Source organism: Camelina sativa, chromosome 15 (assembly GCF_000633955.1).
Source record: "Camelina sativa cultivar DH55 chromosome 15, Cs, whole genome shotgun sequence".
NCBI classification, from domain to species: Eukaryota; Viridiplantae; Streptophyta; class Magnoliopsida; order Brassicales; family Brassicaceae; genus Camelina; species Camelina sativa.
The window spans coordinates 2,328,861-2,341,961 of NC_025699.1; the positions used below are offsets into that span (position 1 = coordinate 2,328,861).

General features: G+C 36.9%; 4 protein-coding genes across 4 annotated transcripts; 2 read left to right on the top strand and 2 right to left on the bottom strand.

The window, feature by feature from the left end:
- LOC104748040 (UPF0481 protein At3g47200-like) lies at window positions 1,333–2,559 on the bottom strand. The gene has a single exon (XM_010469735.1). The coding sequence runs from the start codon at window positions 2,557–2,559 to the stop codon at window positions 1,333–1,335; it is 1,227 nt and encodes a 408-aa protein (XP_010468037.1).
- Window positions 3,971–5,153, top strand: LOC104748042 (notchless protein homolog). Its single transcript, XM_019236976.1, has 4 exons — window positions 3,971–4,148; window positions 4,307–4,379; window positions 4,586–4,696; window positions 4,798–5,153. The coding sequence occupies exons 2-4, from the start codon at window positions 4,329–4,331 to the stop codon at window positions 5,125–5,127; spliced, it is 492 nt and encodes a 163-aa protein (XP_019092521.1). The 5' UTR covers window positions 3,971–4,148; window positions 4,307–4,328; the 3' UTR covers window positions 5,128–5,153.
- LOC104748043 (RAN GTPase-activating protein 2) lies at window positions 6,530–7,219 on the top strand. The gene is made up of 2 exons (XM_010469736.1): window positions 6,530–7,067; window positions 7,125–7,219. Exons 1-2 carry the CDS (start codon window positions 6,530–6,532, stop codon window positions 7,217–7,219), a joined length of 633 nt encoding a protein of 210 aa, XP_010468038.1.
- Window positions 7,342–12,317, bottom strand: LOC104748044 (probable ATP-dependent DNA helicase CHR12). The gene is made up of 12 exons (XM_010469737.2): window positions 11,908–12,317; window positions 11,474–11,636; window positions 11,238–11,302; window positions 10,946–11,134; window positions 10,464–10,613; window positions 9,960–10,355; window positions 9,614–9,873; window positions 9,305–9,523; window positions 8,973–9,180; window positions 8,732–8,885; window positions 8,368–8,688; window positions 7,342–8,275 (listed from the first exon to the last, which is right to left on the bottom strand). The coding sequence occupies exons 1-12, from the start codon at window positions 12,130–12,132 to the stop codon at window positions 7,575–7,577; spliced, it is 3,051 nt and encodes a 1,016-aa protein (XP_010468039.1). The 5' UTR covers window positions 12,133–12,317; the 3' UTR covers window positions 7,342–7,574.

Below are 13,101 nucleotides of genomic sequence, written 5' to 3' on the forward strand. Positions count from 1 at the left end.
TATAAAATATTCTATAAAGGCTATAAAAACATATCAATTAATATAAAGTTAATAAAAATAAAGAACATATAACTTATTAAACATATAACTTATTAACATAATCATATAAAAACGAAATGTTATATGTTAGTATTATTACCATAATAATTTAAATAACAAGCTTTTAATAGTTATTAAAATGGATTATAAAAAGAAGTATATTACCCCTGAAATATCTCTAACTCATTAAAAGAAACTTAATTTCCAATAAATATAGATTTATATATATTCATAAATAAATATAAAAATGGCAGCAAATTAAGGGATATCATGATGTGTGATTATTTATATATATCTAAGTATGTAAACTAATTAATCTCAACATTTAGTGTGACAATTTATTAAAAAATGGAAATATTGATAACCGAATAGGAATATACGTTCTAATTGTATATTCATTTATGTGCTATTAAAAATGAATGAGACAACCCTTATCAGTATAAATAAACTTAGTACCCAAAAAAAATCATAATATTTAAAATGAGTGATTATTAGATTATGCAAAATTGTTATAGTTACTCGAAAAATTATAAATATAAATTTAATTTTTTAAACACACAAAAATATATATTGCCATAAATTGTGACATTTTATAAATATTTTCTTTACCACGTTCACATATTTCACAAGTGAAATGTATTATTACACGAATATGTTGATTTTGAATTTTCATTATTTTTTTCATAATGGTTTTTTTGGTAATAATCCGTCATTTATAGAAAATATTAACAAATCGACTAACTCAAAAGATTTAAATAGAATCAAAAATATTAAATCAATAAATTGGATTATCTTCAAAAAGTTTAGTTTAGAATCTGATTGTTACTAACATATAATAAAATTGAATAATTAAACTATCGAGTAATATAGTATGATAAGAAACATGCAAAATTGTTATGATTACAAAATAAAACATAAGAAGATATGAATTTAATTTTTAAACCACACAAAAGACATGTTGCAATAAATAGTAACATTTTATCAATATTTTCTCTACCAGAAAACCTCTTACACATTCAAAGATTTCACCGGTGAAACATATTTTTTACAAGAAAAAATGCAGCTTTGAATAAATAAATAAAAAACTTAAGTTACATATTATGTTTGACACAAACATATATTGGTTCTAGGATAATAATTTTACTTATAATAATTTTCTTTAAATCGATTTATCCTGCACATAGTGCGGGTTGTTACCTAGTAACCTTTTAAAATGGCTTAAACTCTGCAGCATCATATTAGTAAAAAACAATTAGTTCATATAATTGTACGTAGTAGGAAACAAGACACTGGTTACAATTTAAAACATAACACTTTTTGAAGTTTAGAAACCGGCTCTTTTGAAGTATGCTTGTTAAGACCTTCAAACACTGGCGCCAGGTAACTTGCAGATATGTCGAAACGAACGTCTTCACCTACGGTCTTGAAGAACCGAGAAACTTCCTTATAATCGCTCTCATTACAGTTTTTGAGGATCCCTTGTTTGCTTAAGATGCGTACGTCAGCCTTTTTGTTGATGAGACAAGACATCAAAGCTACGTAGCTCATTATGTGCTTTGAGCAATAACCGTAGTGCCGCTCAAAAGCAACAAAGTTGAGAAAAACTTGGCTGCTCAAGTCGTCCAAGATTAATGGTGGTATCTCGAGCACACCTTCCTTGAGCTGTATATCTAACAGCGTATCTGCCTTTTCCCTTGGCTTAAGTACTAATCCATTGTTACAGAGTCTCGTGGCAGAGACAATACATGGACGAGAAGGGCGTATTGTGTGATTTTGATTTGGGGATGTCTCTTTGTCAGGGATTAAAGTTTGACGCATGAGATCGAGGAGATGTTTTGGTTCATCAGTACTAAAGTTACTTAACCGAGAGCTTTTAGGTAATAGTCTTGAATCGCTGAAGAATTTGAATGCCATCTTCTTCAAAGTATCAGAGGTCACCGAGATTCTCGAAGTTTCTAAGAGAGTTTCGAGAAGACAGAACGGCACCTGATTCTCCACCAATAGAAGATCACTGCGGATACAGTTAAGAATGGAAGGCGTCTGAAAAATCGGATCGTCTTTTGTATCGAGTTCAAGTCCCATGGAGACGCTCAAGAAGAGCGTAAGAATGAAACAACCATCCATAAGCATCATGTTAAGCAGTTGATCCCGATCCACACCAACAAGGTTCTCCGCATACGAATCCCTCAGAGCTTCCACGCAATCAGATACAGCAAACATCAAGTCTTTGCGAGCTACACCATTTTTCCTAGCTTCTTCAGCAAACATACGCAAGAATCGAGGCTTGTGCTCTTCTTCAATCGTACGGAGTTGTTCTTTCCCGTGATGGTATGGTCCGATTGAAACGAGTTCTGGATCGTATGCTTTGTTGTTGTTTCCACGAATGCGATCACTGATCTTGAAGATGCAACGAGATTGGATACCGCCTGGTTCATCATTAAGAAGATTTGGAGTCAAACGACTAATTCCATTAATCATCGTCTCTTGCTCAGATACTGTTCTTGAAAGCTCTCCGTCCATAATTTTAGTTTTAGAGATGGCTTCAGCTAATGGTTTCTATTTTTCTTCTTCTTCTTCTTCTTCTTTGTTACATATATATACAAGATGTACGTTGGAGAGAAAGAAGCAAAAAAGGAAAATTAACATTTTTGTCTTTTAACTTTCCTTTTTCGTAGCAAAAAAAAAGAAGGAAATAAGTGTCCTAAACCGATCTAAATTTCTAAACTTAGATGTGGGCCATAAGTTGTGCCCGTTTCATTTAAATGTATAACAAGCCCATTTAGGTGCACATAAAAGCCCATTATATATTTCTTCAGTATATAAAGGTAATTTCGGTTTTAGTGTATGCAGATCTGTGCTTTTTTTTGTTTCTTTTGTTCTTTGAAGTCCCGAAGCCACAAGACATTGCTGAGATGGTGATATGTCGGTTAGTGGATCCTGCTGGTATTACTTTAGCCGATTCTATCCATGTCCCTCTCCAAACAGGGCCTTTGGAGCTTACCCATCTAACCAATAGATTACTCAACAACGTAAGAATCTTTCTGTCCTTGGTTTTAAGGATAAAGGAGTGGTTTTTCTGAGTTTTTAGTAATCTCTGTGTATGGTTACATGGAATTGTCAGGAGGAGAACTTGCCCTACGCTTTCTATGTATCAGATGAGGAACTTGTTTTACCCCTCGGAACTTACTTGGAGAGAGAACAAGGTTATTGTTTTTTTTTTTTTGTTTTTTGGTTTTTGCGCGCGCTGTGATCATATTATCGATGATGCTCTGGAAAAAATTGTGTGCATTCAGTGTCCGTGGAGAATATTTTGACGAAGTGTATCGACCCGGAACTCGCCCTGTTAACCATGTTTCTGCTACCATGGATGGTATGTCAAAATGTTCCTTCCTCTCTGCCTGTTTCAACTACCAGACTGACTAGTGGTAGTTACATAGATTAGCTGACTGGTTTGTTTGTTTTAAAAATTATTTATTAGGTCATGAGGGCTCTGTTCTGTGTGTTTCATTTAGTCCGGACGGTAAGCAGTTAGCTAGTGGCTCAGTTGATAGGAGTGTCCGGCTGTGGGATCTCAACACTCAAACTCCAATGTTTAGATGCATAGGTACTAATTAAGGTTTTTTTGTCTCTCTCTCTCTCCTCTACTAGTAACCCTCTCACCCTGTTTCTGATATGCGTTTATTAATTGTCAGGGCACTCGAAATGCGTTGTAGCCGTCGCATGGTCTCCAGATTGTAAGCACCTTGTTAGTGGTGGTATGGATGGTCAAGTCTGTTGTTGGATACCGGAAACTGGACAGCTAAATGGCAGCCCCCTTATAGTAACGTCTTTTTTGATTTTGTCCTTTTCTTTTTTTTTGGTTATGCTGTGCAACCTCCTTGTGAGAGTGATACTGATCGATAAACACTTCACTTCTCCCAGTGTAACAGGGATCCGATTACTAGTATCTCGTGGGAACCAGTTCACCTTAACTACCCATGCCGTCGGTTTGTAACTTGTTGCAGAGATGGGGATGCAAGGATATGGGACATTACACTTAAGAAAGCCCTAACTTGTCTCAGTGGTGTGACTTGTGCCATATGGGGGGGAGAGGGAATTATATATACAGGGTATGTTTCTAAGTTTCTAGACTTGTAATGCTGCTTTGATCATCCTCTTTTATATGTTGTAGATCATGTCCCTACTACTTGTATCAATGCCAACTAGCTAATTCCTCTCGATCACCTGTTTCTTGCTAATTCAAAAATGTCTGTTGTGTGTTTGGCAGTTGTCAAGATTGTACAGTAAAGATGTTTCACGTTACTCCGGATGGGACTCTATGTTTGGCAGCAAAATTGGAGGTAAACCTGCATATTCTCTTTTGTGTTTATTTCTGGCTGTTTCTCCATCCTGGTGCCCAACTGTGTTACGGTAGAAATAGCCAGGACCTGGATGGCTTATGCGTTTCCCCATGTTCAGCATTCACCTGTCCTTTGTGAAGAGGTTCTCCTTTGTATATCTTTTGAGCAGCCTAATTTTGAACCTGCATATTCTGTTGTTACTTCAGGGGCATGGATATTCGGTGACATCCCTTGCATTGAGCACAGACTACGTTCTCCGGACAGGAGCTTTTGACCACACTGGAAGACAATATTCTTCACCTGAAGAAGTTAGACAGGTACTGAGAGATAGCTATCCCTCATTCCTTGACTTTTTTTCTTTTTCTTTTTTCTTTTGTCCATCAACCCTGTTTCTGATATCGTTTGCTTGCTTATATAGGCTGCGCTTAAAAGATACGACCAAGCAAAAGGAAAGTCCGGTGAAAGATTAGTCTCAGTTTCTGATGACAGGAGAATGTTTCTCTGGGAACAGTCTTTTAGAACGCAGTTGCTGCGCGGTGATCATGATGTTGTAAGGCATGTGTGTTTCTCACCTAATGGCCAGTGGATTGCAAGTGCGTATTTTGATACATCTGTCAAGATATGGGATGGTGTCACGGGGAAGTATTGTGCAACTTTTATAGGCCATTTTGATCGTGTTTATCAGATCAGGTTGGGTAGATTCCTTGAGAACATTGGTTCCCCTTTTCATGTTTCCACTAATTATTAATTAATTAGCTTTGTAACCGCAGTTGGTCCCCCGACAGTAAGATTCTTTTAAGTGGTAGCACTGACTAATCTTGTTTTTTGTCCTAAACCTCATACACAACAAAATATATGAAGGTACTCACTCCTCAGATTCTAAACCTCTCTCACTTGCACAGGTTTGGGATATTGGACAGAGAAAGTTAAAGCAAGATCTTCCTGGCCATGCGGATACTGATCAAAATGTGACTGAAATATTCGTTTTTGCGGATTTTGTTTGATTCTCCTAATCGTTTTTGAGAGGAAAAAACGAAAAACAAACTCACTTCACTATTATGCGAATCATCGTAATAAGTGCATTTGTTAAATTAATAACCATATGAAAATGTAATTAGAAAAGGAAAACAAACCATAATTTGTGGTTCAGCAATGTGTAAAATTCCTACTTATGACTTGCAGCTAAGTTGAAAAATGGAAAAAAAAAACTTCAAAAAATTATTTGTTCATGTTTCACGGAGTGATCTATGGCCGGTGGATATTGATGATACCAGGTTCTCCATCATTAGTTTAGGTGATGATTATGAAATAAAAACATAGACAAACCAAGTTGGTCTGATTTTAAACTTCTGCTGCGGCGGGTGTCTTCGAGACACAAAGAATGCCTCAGAGGGTCATGCTTTATGACATTGAGTATGCCGGCTTCACCCACACAACCAGCATCGACTTCCTATCCTTTGATGAAGAAAAGCTTTTCCTAAATCATTCTGCAAATCATGCTGATTGTGTGGGTGAAGCATACCCAATATCATAAATACATTTGTACTAGTTTTGTCTTCTTTTAAGAAATTAACAGGGAAAAATTATAATGCTTGAAAAGGTTAAAAGGATTGTATATATTAGATTTAATATATGATCTCGACATATGTAATATATTAAACTTAATAATAATCATACTGTTTTATGAAATTTTATTAAAAATGTTCTCTATGTAATTTAATTTACTCTATGTAATTTAATTTAAGTGGATTTTATATCAATTCCTATATAATATCTCAATATGATTTAATTCTATCATAAATTTATAAATTTCAATATACTATAATCTAGTATACTTGATGCATTATTACTAAACTGGATATACATTAACCTTTAAATTGGCTAAGCATATCAATCCAACAATAGACAATTTTAAAGACATACAATTTTTTTGTCATATCTTGAAGATTGTTGGATTATATTATATTGAGTGATCTTATAATTACACCTCTGTTTTTATTATAAAAAAAATATAAACTATTTATTTAAGGTTATTTTTTTTTTGACATTTTTAAGGTTGGCCTATTGTGGTACATTAGGTCGAAATTAATAATAAAAGGAGCTCATGGGTGGTGAATATGGTAAGCACTAGCTTAACCTAGGAGGAACCTATGGAGGAGAATACATTTATGAAGCAACTTTATCTAATGGATCATTGCATAAAAGTTGGAGTTTCTATGATCAAAGTATTTCCGAGCTTTAATTTCTTGACTGTTATTAACCTAAGTTATACCAAACTAGAGAATGAAGGTGCTATAGCTTTTGTAAACGCTCTCAAGAGTTCTGCTCCATCTCTTGAAGTTATAGAACTGGCCGGTAATAACATAACTGATGAGGCGGCTCCAGCTATCGCCGCTTGTTTGGCAGCAAAGCGACATCTGAAAAAGTTGAACTTGTCTCAGAATGATCTCGAAGACGAGGGATGTGTTGACATCGTAGAGAGTATGGAAGACTTGGAGTTAGAATATGTTGATATGAGCTACAATAAACTGACAAGAAGAGGAGCACTGAATCTGGCTCATATTGTTGTCACGAAAGAAAGTCTCAAGATGTTGAACATTGATGGGAATATGATCTCTGTTAGAGGCATTGAGGAAGTCAAAGAGATATTCAAGAACTTCCCTAAGTTACTTGGACCTTTGGATGAGATGCAGAATGACTCTTTTGGAGAAGACTATGAGGATTATGAAGAGAACGAAGGTAATTATGTGGATGATGATGATGATGATGATGATTTAAGAGAGAGGAATGATCTTGAAGATTTTGAAGATGAATTTGTGAGTTATTTTATCTATTATTAGTTTGTATTGCACGAATAGAGAGTTGTGCTGCTGCTATTTTACTTCTTAAAATCAAACTCTTCATCAAATACCATATTTTAGCAAGTGTACACATAGTTCTTCTGAGAAAAATATTATACACATTTATGAAAAGGGTTTTCAATTTCAAATAATTGTTCTACAGAAGAAACATAACTTAGTAATACTTTGAGAAAATACAGAACTTAAAACGAGACCACTTAAGATAAATGTATTACATGTTAGATTGACATAAGTTACATTGGGAAGAAGAACATCTAAATACTTCTACAAACACACAGACACGTAGAAGACTGAAGAAGAGACCAAACTCAACTCAGATCTCACCTCACCTTCTTCACTTTCGTCTACTTCCATTAGAACTTTGAGCTCTAGAGTCAGACGAAGAGCACGTAAAAGAGTATCTTGACCTTTTCTTCTTATAAGTATTCCACTTGAATATTGCCTTTCCATCATTCTCTTCTTCACCTTCGTCTTCTTCTTCTTCTTCTTCTTCAGACTTCTCCACTCTCTGTTTTCCACTCATCTCCTGTGGTATTTCTTCTTCGTCTTCCTCTTCGTTCTCCTCCTCGCTCGTTCCATCACTCACTATTGGGATAGATTCTATTGCCTTTTTACTCGTTGGTGTCTTTGTGTTGCTTGCCTTCTCACCTCTCCTATGTTTCCTGGTGAGTTTTGACAGGTCTTCACCACTCTCCACGGCTTTCAGCCACTGTGACTCGCTTAGTGTGTCGCTATAAACGATCTCTTTACGTTTTCGCTTACCTGTGACACTCCCAAAATGGAATTTTGAGCTGTTCAGCTTGTCATCTTTGCTCTGAGTAGTGTACGCCCACTCAGGGACTTCCTGCTCTTGCATCAGACGGGCTCTGTAGTTCTCCTTCCTTCGCCTCTCTTCATCCATTCGCTCAAACATCCAAAATTCATCCTCACTACGAGCCGCGAGCCGGTTTATTTCTCTCTCACTGGGGACATCTGTCCCGAGCGAGCTTGTTCCTTTGCGCATGATCTCTTCAAGCATCTCTCTTCTGTCTTGTGCTGTTGATATAATCAAAAAAACCCACATCAAGAGATTACCATATCGATACACAAAACAGGAGCCATCACATTGTTCTTTCGAGAAGACTTACCAGTGGAAGTTGTGTTAAAAAGTCCAGCTTGTATGACTTTGGCATCAATGCCCATCTTTTGTTTTGCACGCTCCAATATTACTTCCTCAACAGAGCCAACGCTAACCAAAACAAACACTCTGACTTCTTTCTTTTGCCCTATGCGATGGGCTCGATCCTCAGCCTGTTGGTCCATTTGTGGGTTCCAATCACTGTCAAAAATAATAACAGTGTCTGCAGTTTGCAAGTTCAAACCTAGACCTCCAGCACGCGTGCTCAAAAGAAACATGAAGTATGGAGAGTCTGGCTCGTTGAATTGCTTCAGTAAAAGCCCTCTTTGATCTNATTAACCCCAAAGCTAAATGCAAAATAATGGAGACGGTACCTGTTTGAAGGCCAACCCTGCCCATGTCTGTAACTTGTTTGTAATACACTTTCTGCCACGCCGACATATCACACTTCAATATGACCTGTGTCTTTCCAGGAAGGAATTTCTCTACTTCGTCCTTTTTCCTTCTCAGTATAAACGGCCTTATAACCTGAAAAGTGATAAGAGTGAATATCATTAAAACGTTGCATGCAAAAATTTGATATGAAATTGAAGGAAAGATAGCTATAGAACCCACATGATGCAGACGGTGGATAATCAAGAGCTCCTCTTCATCAGTAAGACTGACATTAGCACGGTCAGCAAAAGGAGCATTAAACCATTCCTCGAAGTTCTGAACCGAGTTAAAGATATGAGGAAGGAGAAAATTTAGCAATGACCAGAGTTCTTGAAGGCTATTCTGTATGGGTGTCCCAGTTAACAGAAGTCTTCGTTTTATACGATAGCTGTACCCAGGATAAAGTTTCATTAGATATATACTCAAAATTTCTCATCATCCTCGAGGAGAATCAAAGTAGCTATAAACCAGCTAACATCATTCACTTGAGACAAATGAATATAGAGATGTACCCTGTTAACAGAGTCTTTGCAAGAGCAGATTCATGGTTCTTCAGCCGATGTCCTTCATCAACAATCATGTAGTACCACTCAATTTTCTTCAAAAATGCTTTATCTCTCATGATAAGATCATAATGGGTTATCAATACGTTAAATTTTCCTTCTCCTGCAATTTTTTCCCTTATTGCTTTTCTTTCCTCTAAACGCCCATCATAAAGAAAAGCGGCGATGCTGTCAATGAACAAAACGGCTGATTTTCAGACATAACATTCATACCAGTGCAAGTCCCCAGCCCCAAAAGAAAGATTCTCTGCAATATACCTTGGTACCCATGTTGCAAACTCGTTTACCCAGTTTGGTAGCACAGCTTTTGGAGCCACTATCAGATACGGCCCAGGCACACCTTTATTCTCCAGAAGATACGCAATCAAAGAAATTGTTTGAATCGTTTTTCCCAAACCCATCTCATCAGCTAAAATCCCATTCAGGTTATTGTTGAATAGAGAAACCATCCATTGGAGCCCTTCTATTTGGTAGGATCGTAGTTCCCCACCTTCTAGAAGGGAGGGTTGCTCCGTCACCTGTTATATATTGCTACTTAAATCCACTGGTCTCTGAATGGGATTAACCGTACTGCTACTAGATGTACTATAAGGATTAACATTACCTTCTCTTGTATTGAGTGGATAGCGGAGTTATACTGCCTCTGTCCTTCTAGTAAATCATTAGAGTCGTCGTTATTGTCAGACTCAGTTATATCAATATCCTGATCAGGAAGCAGATCCTGCAATGGTTCACTTCTTGGAGCATCAAGTTCAGACAAGTCAGATTCTGAGTCTTTCAGTAGATCAATGCCTTCCGGAAGTTTAGCATCTTTCTGACGTTGAACAGCAGCTCCCAAATTAGCAAGGAGTTTGTTAGTCTCCTCTAGAAGAGTAGTTAGTCTTTCATTTTTACTCTCCTTTACTAGTTTCATGTACGCCTCTTGATCATCAGATTTAAGGGCCATGAGCCTCAACTTTTCAGCGCGGGTAGCTCGTTGTCTTTGTCTCCCATGCCACGCCTGGTTGAATAATTAAAAGTACAAAAATAAGTTTTAAAAGTTTGTCTACTGATAGTATTAAAGGCTAAATGAACTACCCTCACAATAATGGCGTAAACTATATCATACCTGCACACCATCATTCCTTTGCCTACGACGTTTTTGAGTCGCCTGAATTTGCAACTGGAATTCACGAACAGCATTAAGTACTTCTGCGAAGAATTTTCTCTTGGAGGTTTCAATCAGATTCTTCTCCTCTTCTTCTAAACGTAATAACCTCTGATCAAAGACAACATATCAGTGTTACAAATCAAGAAGTTTGAAAACTGTAAATAATGTATCTAAATGAGTCATAGTTCAAACATTGAGTAGAGATTTCATGTCACTTCCATTATAATCCATCTAAATGAGTTCCAAATCTAGTGATATATTTTTGCCCATGTCAAGTTGTACTGCTAAGATATATGAGCCATAGTTTGAAAGTGGCCTTATGCCCATCATCATATAAGAAGACATCTTGTCATCTCCATCATAAGGTAAAATCAAAACCGGGAGCAGAAAAAAGAAAGGTTTAACTAGAAGAATAGCTAGCTGAAGAAAAGGAAACAGACCTCAGCATCACGCTTCTTTCTGAACTGATCATCAGCTTCCATAGCAAAAGGATCTCCAACCCCATAAAAAGGACGAGGCAACCGCATCATGCCCCAGTCAAATAGTTGGCTACTGACATCAGCACAGTTCAGACGTAGCCAGAACTCCGAGCTCACCTTGGTTCGAACTTTGGTTTGCAATTCTCGTAGCTGCGACTCACCAAGGTAAAGTGTCAAATGTCAAAGATACCACAATTCAACCAATGTCACATAAACAACAAAAATCACTGAGAACATCTAGCAAAGACGATACCTTAAGCCCATAAAGCTCAAGTAAGCATTTTGCCTGCAAGTCTTCACCTCTAGTGGAAGGTAATTCTGATTTAAAAAAAAACACACACACACAAAGAGTAAGCATTCCCCTTGAAGAATATATGGTTTTAGCAACATAGTTCACAATGGTTAGCCAGTAAAAATGCCAAGCATAACAAAATCACAAGTTGAGAATGTTGGTATGAGGATAGCATATGAGATAAAGACGATTATAACCTTCAAGTTCAGATAAGCGGCGTTGGATATGACACTTATTCCGATTATCCAATAAATCTCTCAATCGAGAGCCTGCTTCAGAGTTGTTTGGTCTCTGCTTCAAAAGAGCATCCTCAAACTCCCCCATCAAATCACCTCCATAGGGAGTCAAATTATTATTCCCCTGCAAAAAAAAACAAAAAACAAAAAACAAAGACCAAAGCACAAAGGTAAAGCAGACACCTTTATAAATGTAAATGGACAAACAAAACAAGCCACTCTGAAGATAATCTAATTTCCACTAGAAAAACTCGTAAAGGAGAAAACTTTGAATCAAACAAACTCAAATCTAAGCTACAGAAACAAATCAAAGGACCACAAAATCAAACCCCCCAAAAAGAAAAGCCACAAAATCAAAAGCGAGGCTAGAGAAGAGATAAAGAAAGGGGCTTTACAGGTGGAGAAGTAGGCAACGGCGGAGAGACATCGGAGTGAGAGAGAGAAGACGAGGAGGAGGAGGAGGAGGGGCCATGGTAGATTGAAGAAACGGAAGCGAAGAGGTGAGGAGGCAAAGGAAGGTCACGAGAGATGTAATTGAGAGCACAGATCAAAGACTTGGTGGTCTCAACTGGATCTTCTTCTTCTTCTTCGCATCTCTCTTGGAGCTGCTGAGCCACCATGGCGGGAACTTGTATTGTATCCCCACCCTTTTCGATTTCAACTATCGCAAAATTTTGATTTATTTTTTTTTTCTTGTATTTTTTTTTTTTTGGGGTTGTAAATCTAAATCAGTTGTGTCTCAAATCTCTCTCACAACACACAACACTCGAGAGAGAGACCGAGACAAAGCTGAGACGGAGAGATAAAATTTTGCAAAATCTGGTTTACGATTCACTCACCCACCAAACACATCCCTCCCCCTTCTTTTCGTACATATTTACATATTTACCCCTTTTCTTAATGGGCTTTTTTTATATCTAAGACCCAATTGATCGTCATCTGGTAGGCTAACAATTAGTGCTTATTGGGCTTGCAAATGATGAGTCTATGCTAGTTCAAAGAAGCACGTGGTGACGCACGTGCAATGAGTAGAGTGTTTTCCGTTTGTTTGTGTTTCGTCTCCGAGAAGAGTTCAACAAGTTACTATAATAAGACAACAACACACCGACAATAGATGAGTTATGTCCATTCAAATTTATAAAAAATGGTTTCAAAAATCGTAATTTGATTGTTCTTGGGAGATGTTGTTCCCCTAAAGATTCTATTTCAGTTGTGAATTACAAATACAATGCATGCATCACTAAATTGTAATGAATGATATAATTATATCATATTCAAATCATTCCACTTTCCTGATTGTAGATGTTTCCCACCGATTACTAATCCATGTTATTGTCTCTCTTGTTATCTTGTAAAATTTTGTATGTGTAGCAAATGTTTTTTGTTTCTTTGTTTCGTCAACTTTTTGGCTAATATAACTTTACAATGGATGGTTCCAACGATCCTTGTTCTAGTAATGGAATAGATTGATGGAGTATCCATGACTGTGTTTTGTTCGTTTGAATCACTATTCTTATCCATTTTGTTATAAATTGACATCTACTTTTGTGAAAGTTATAGTTTACTTGGATGATATGTGAGTGAGACAA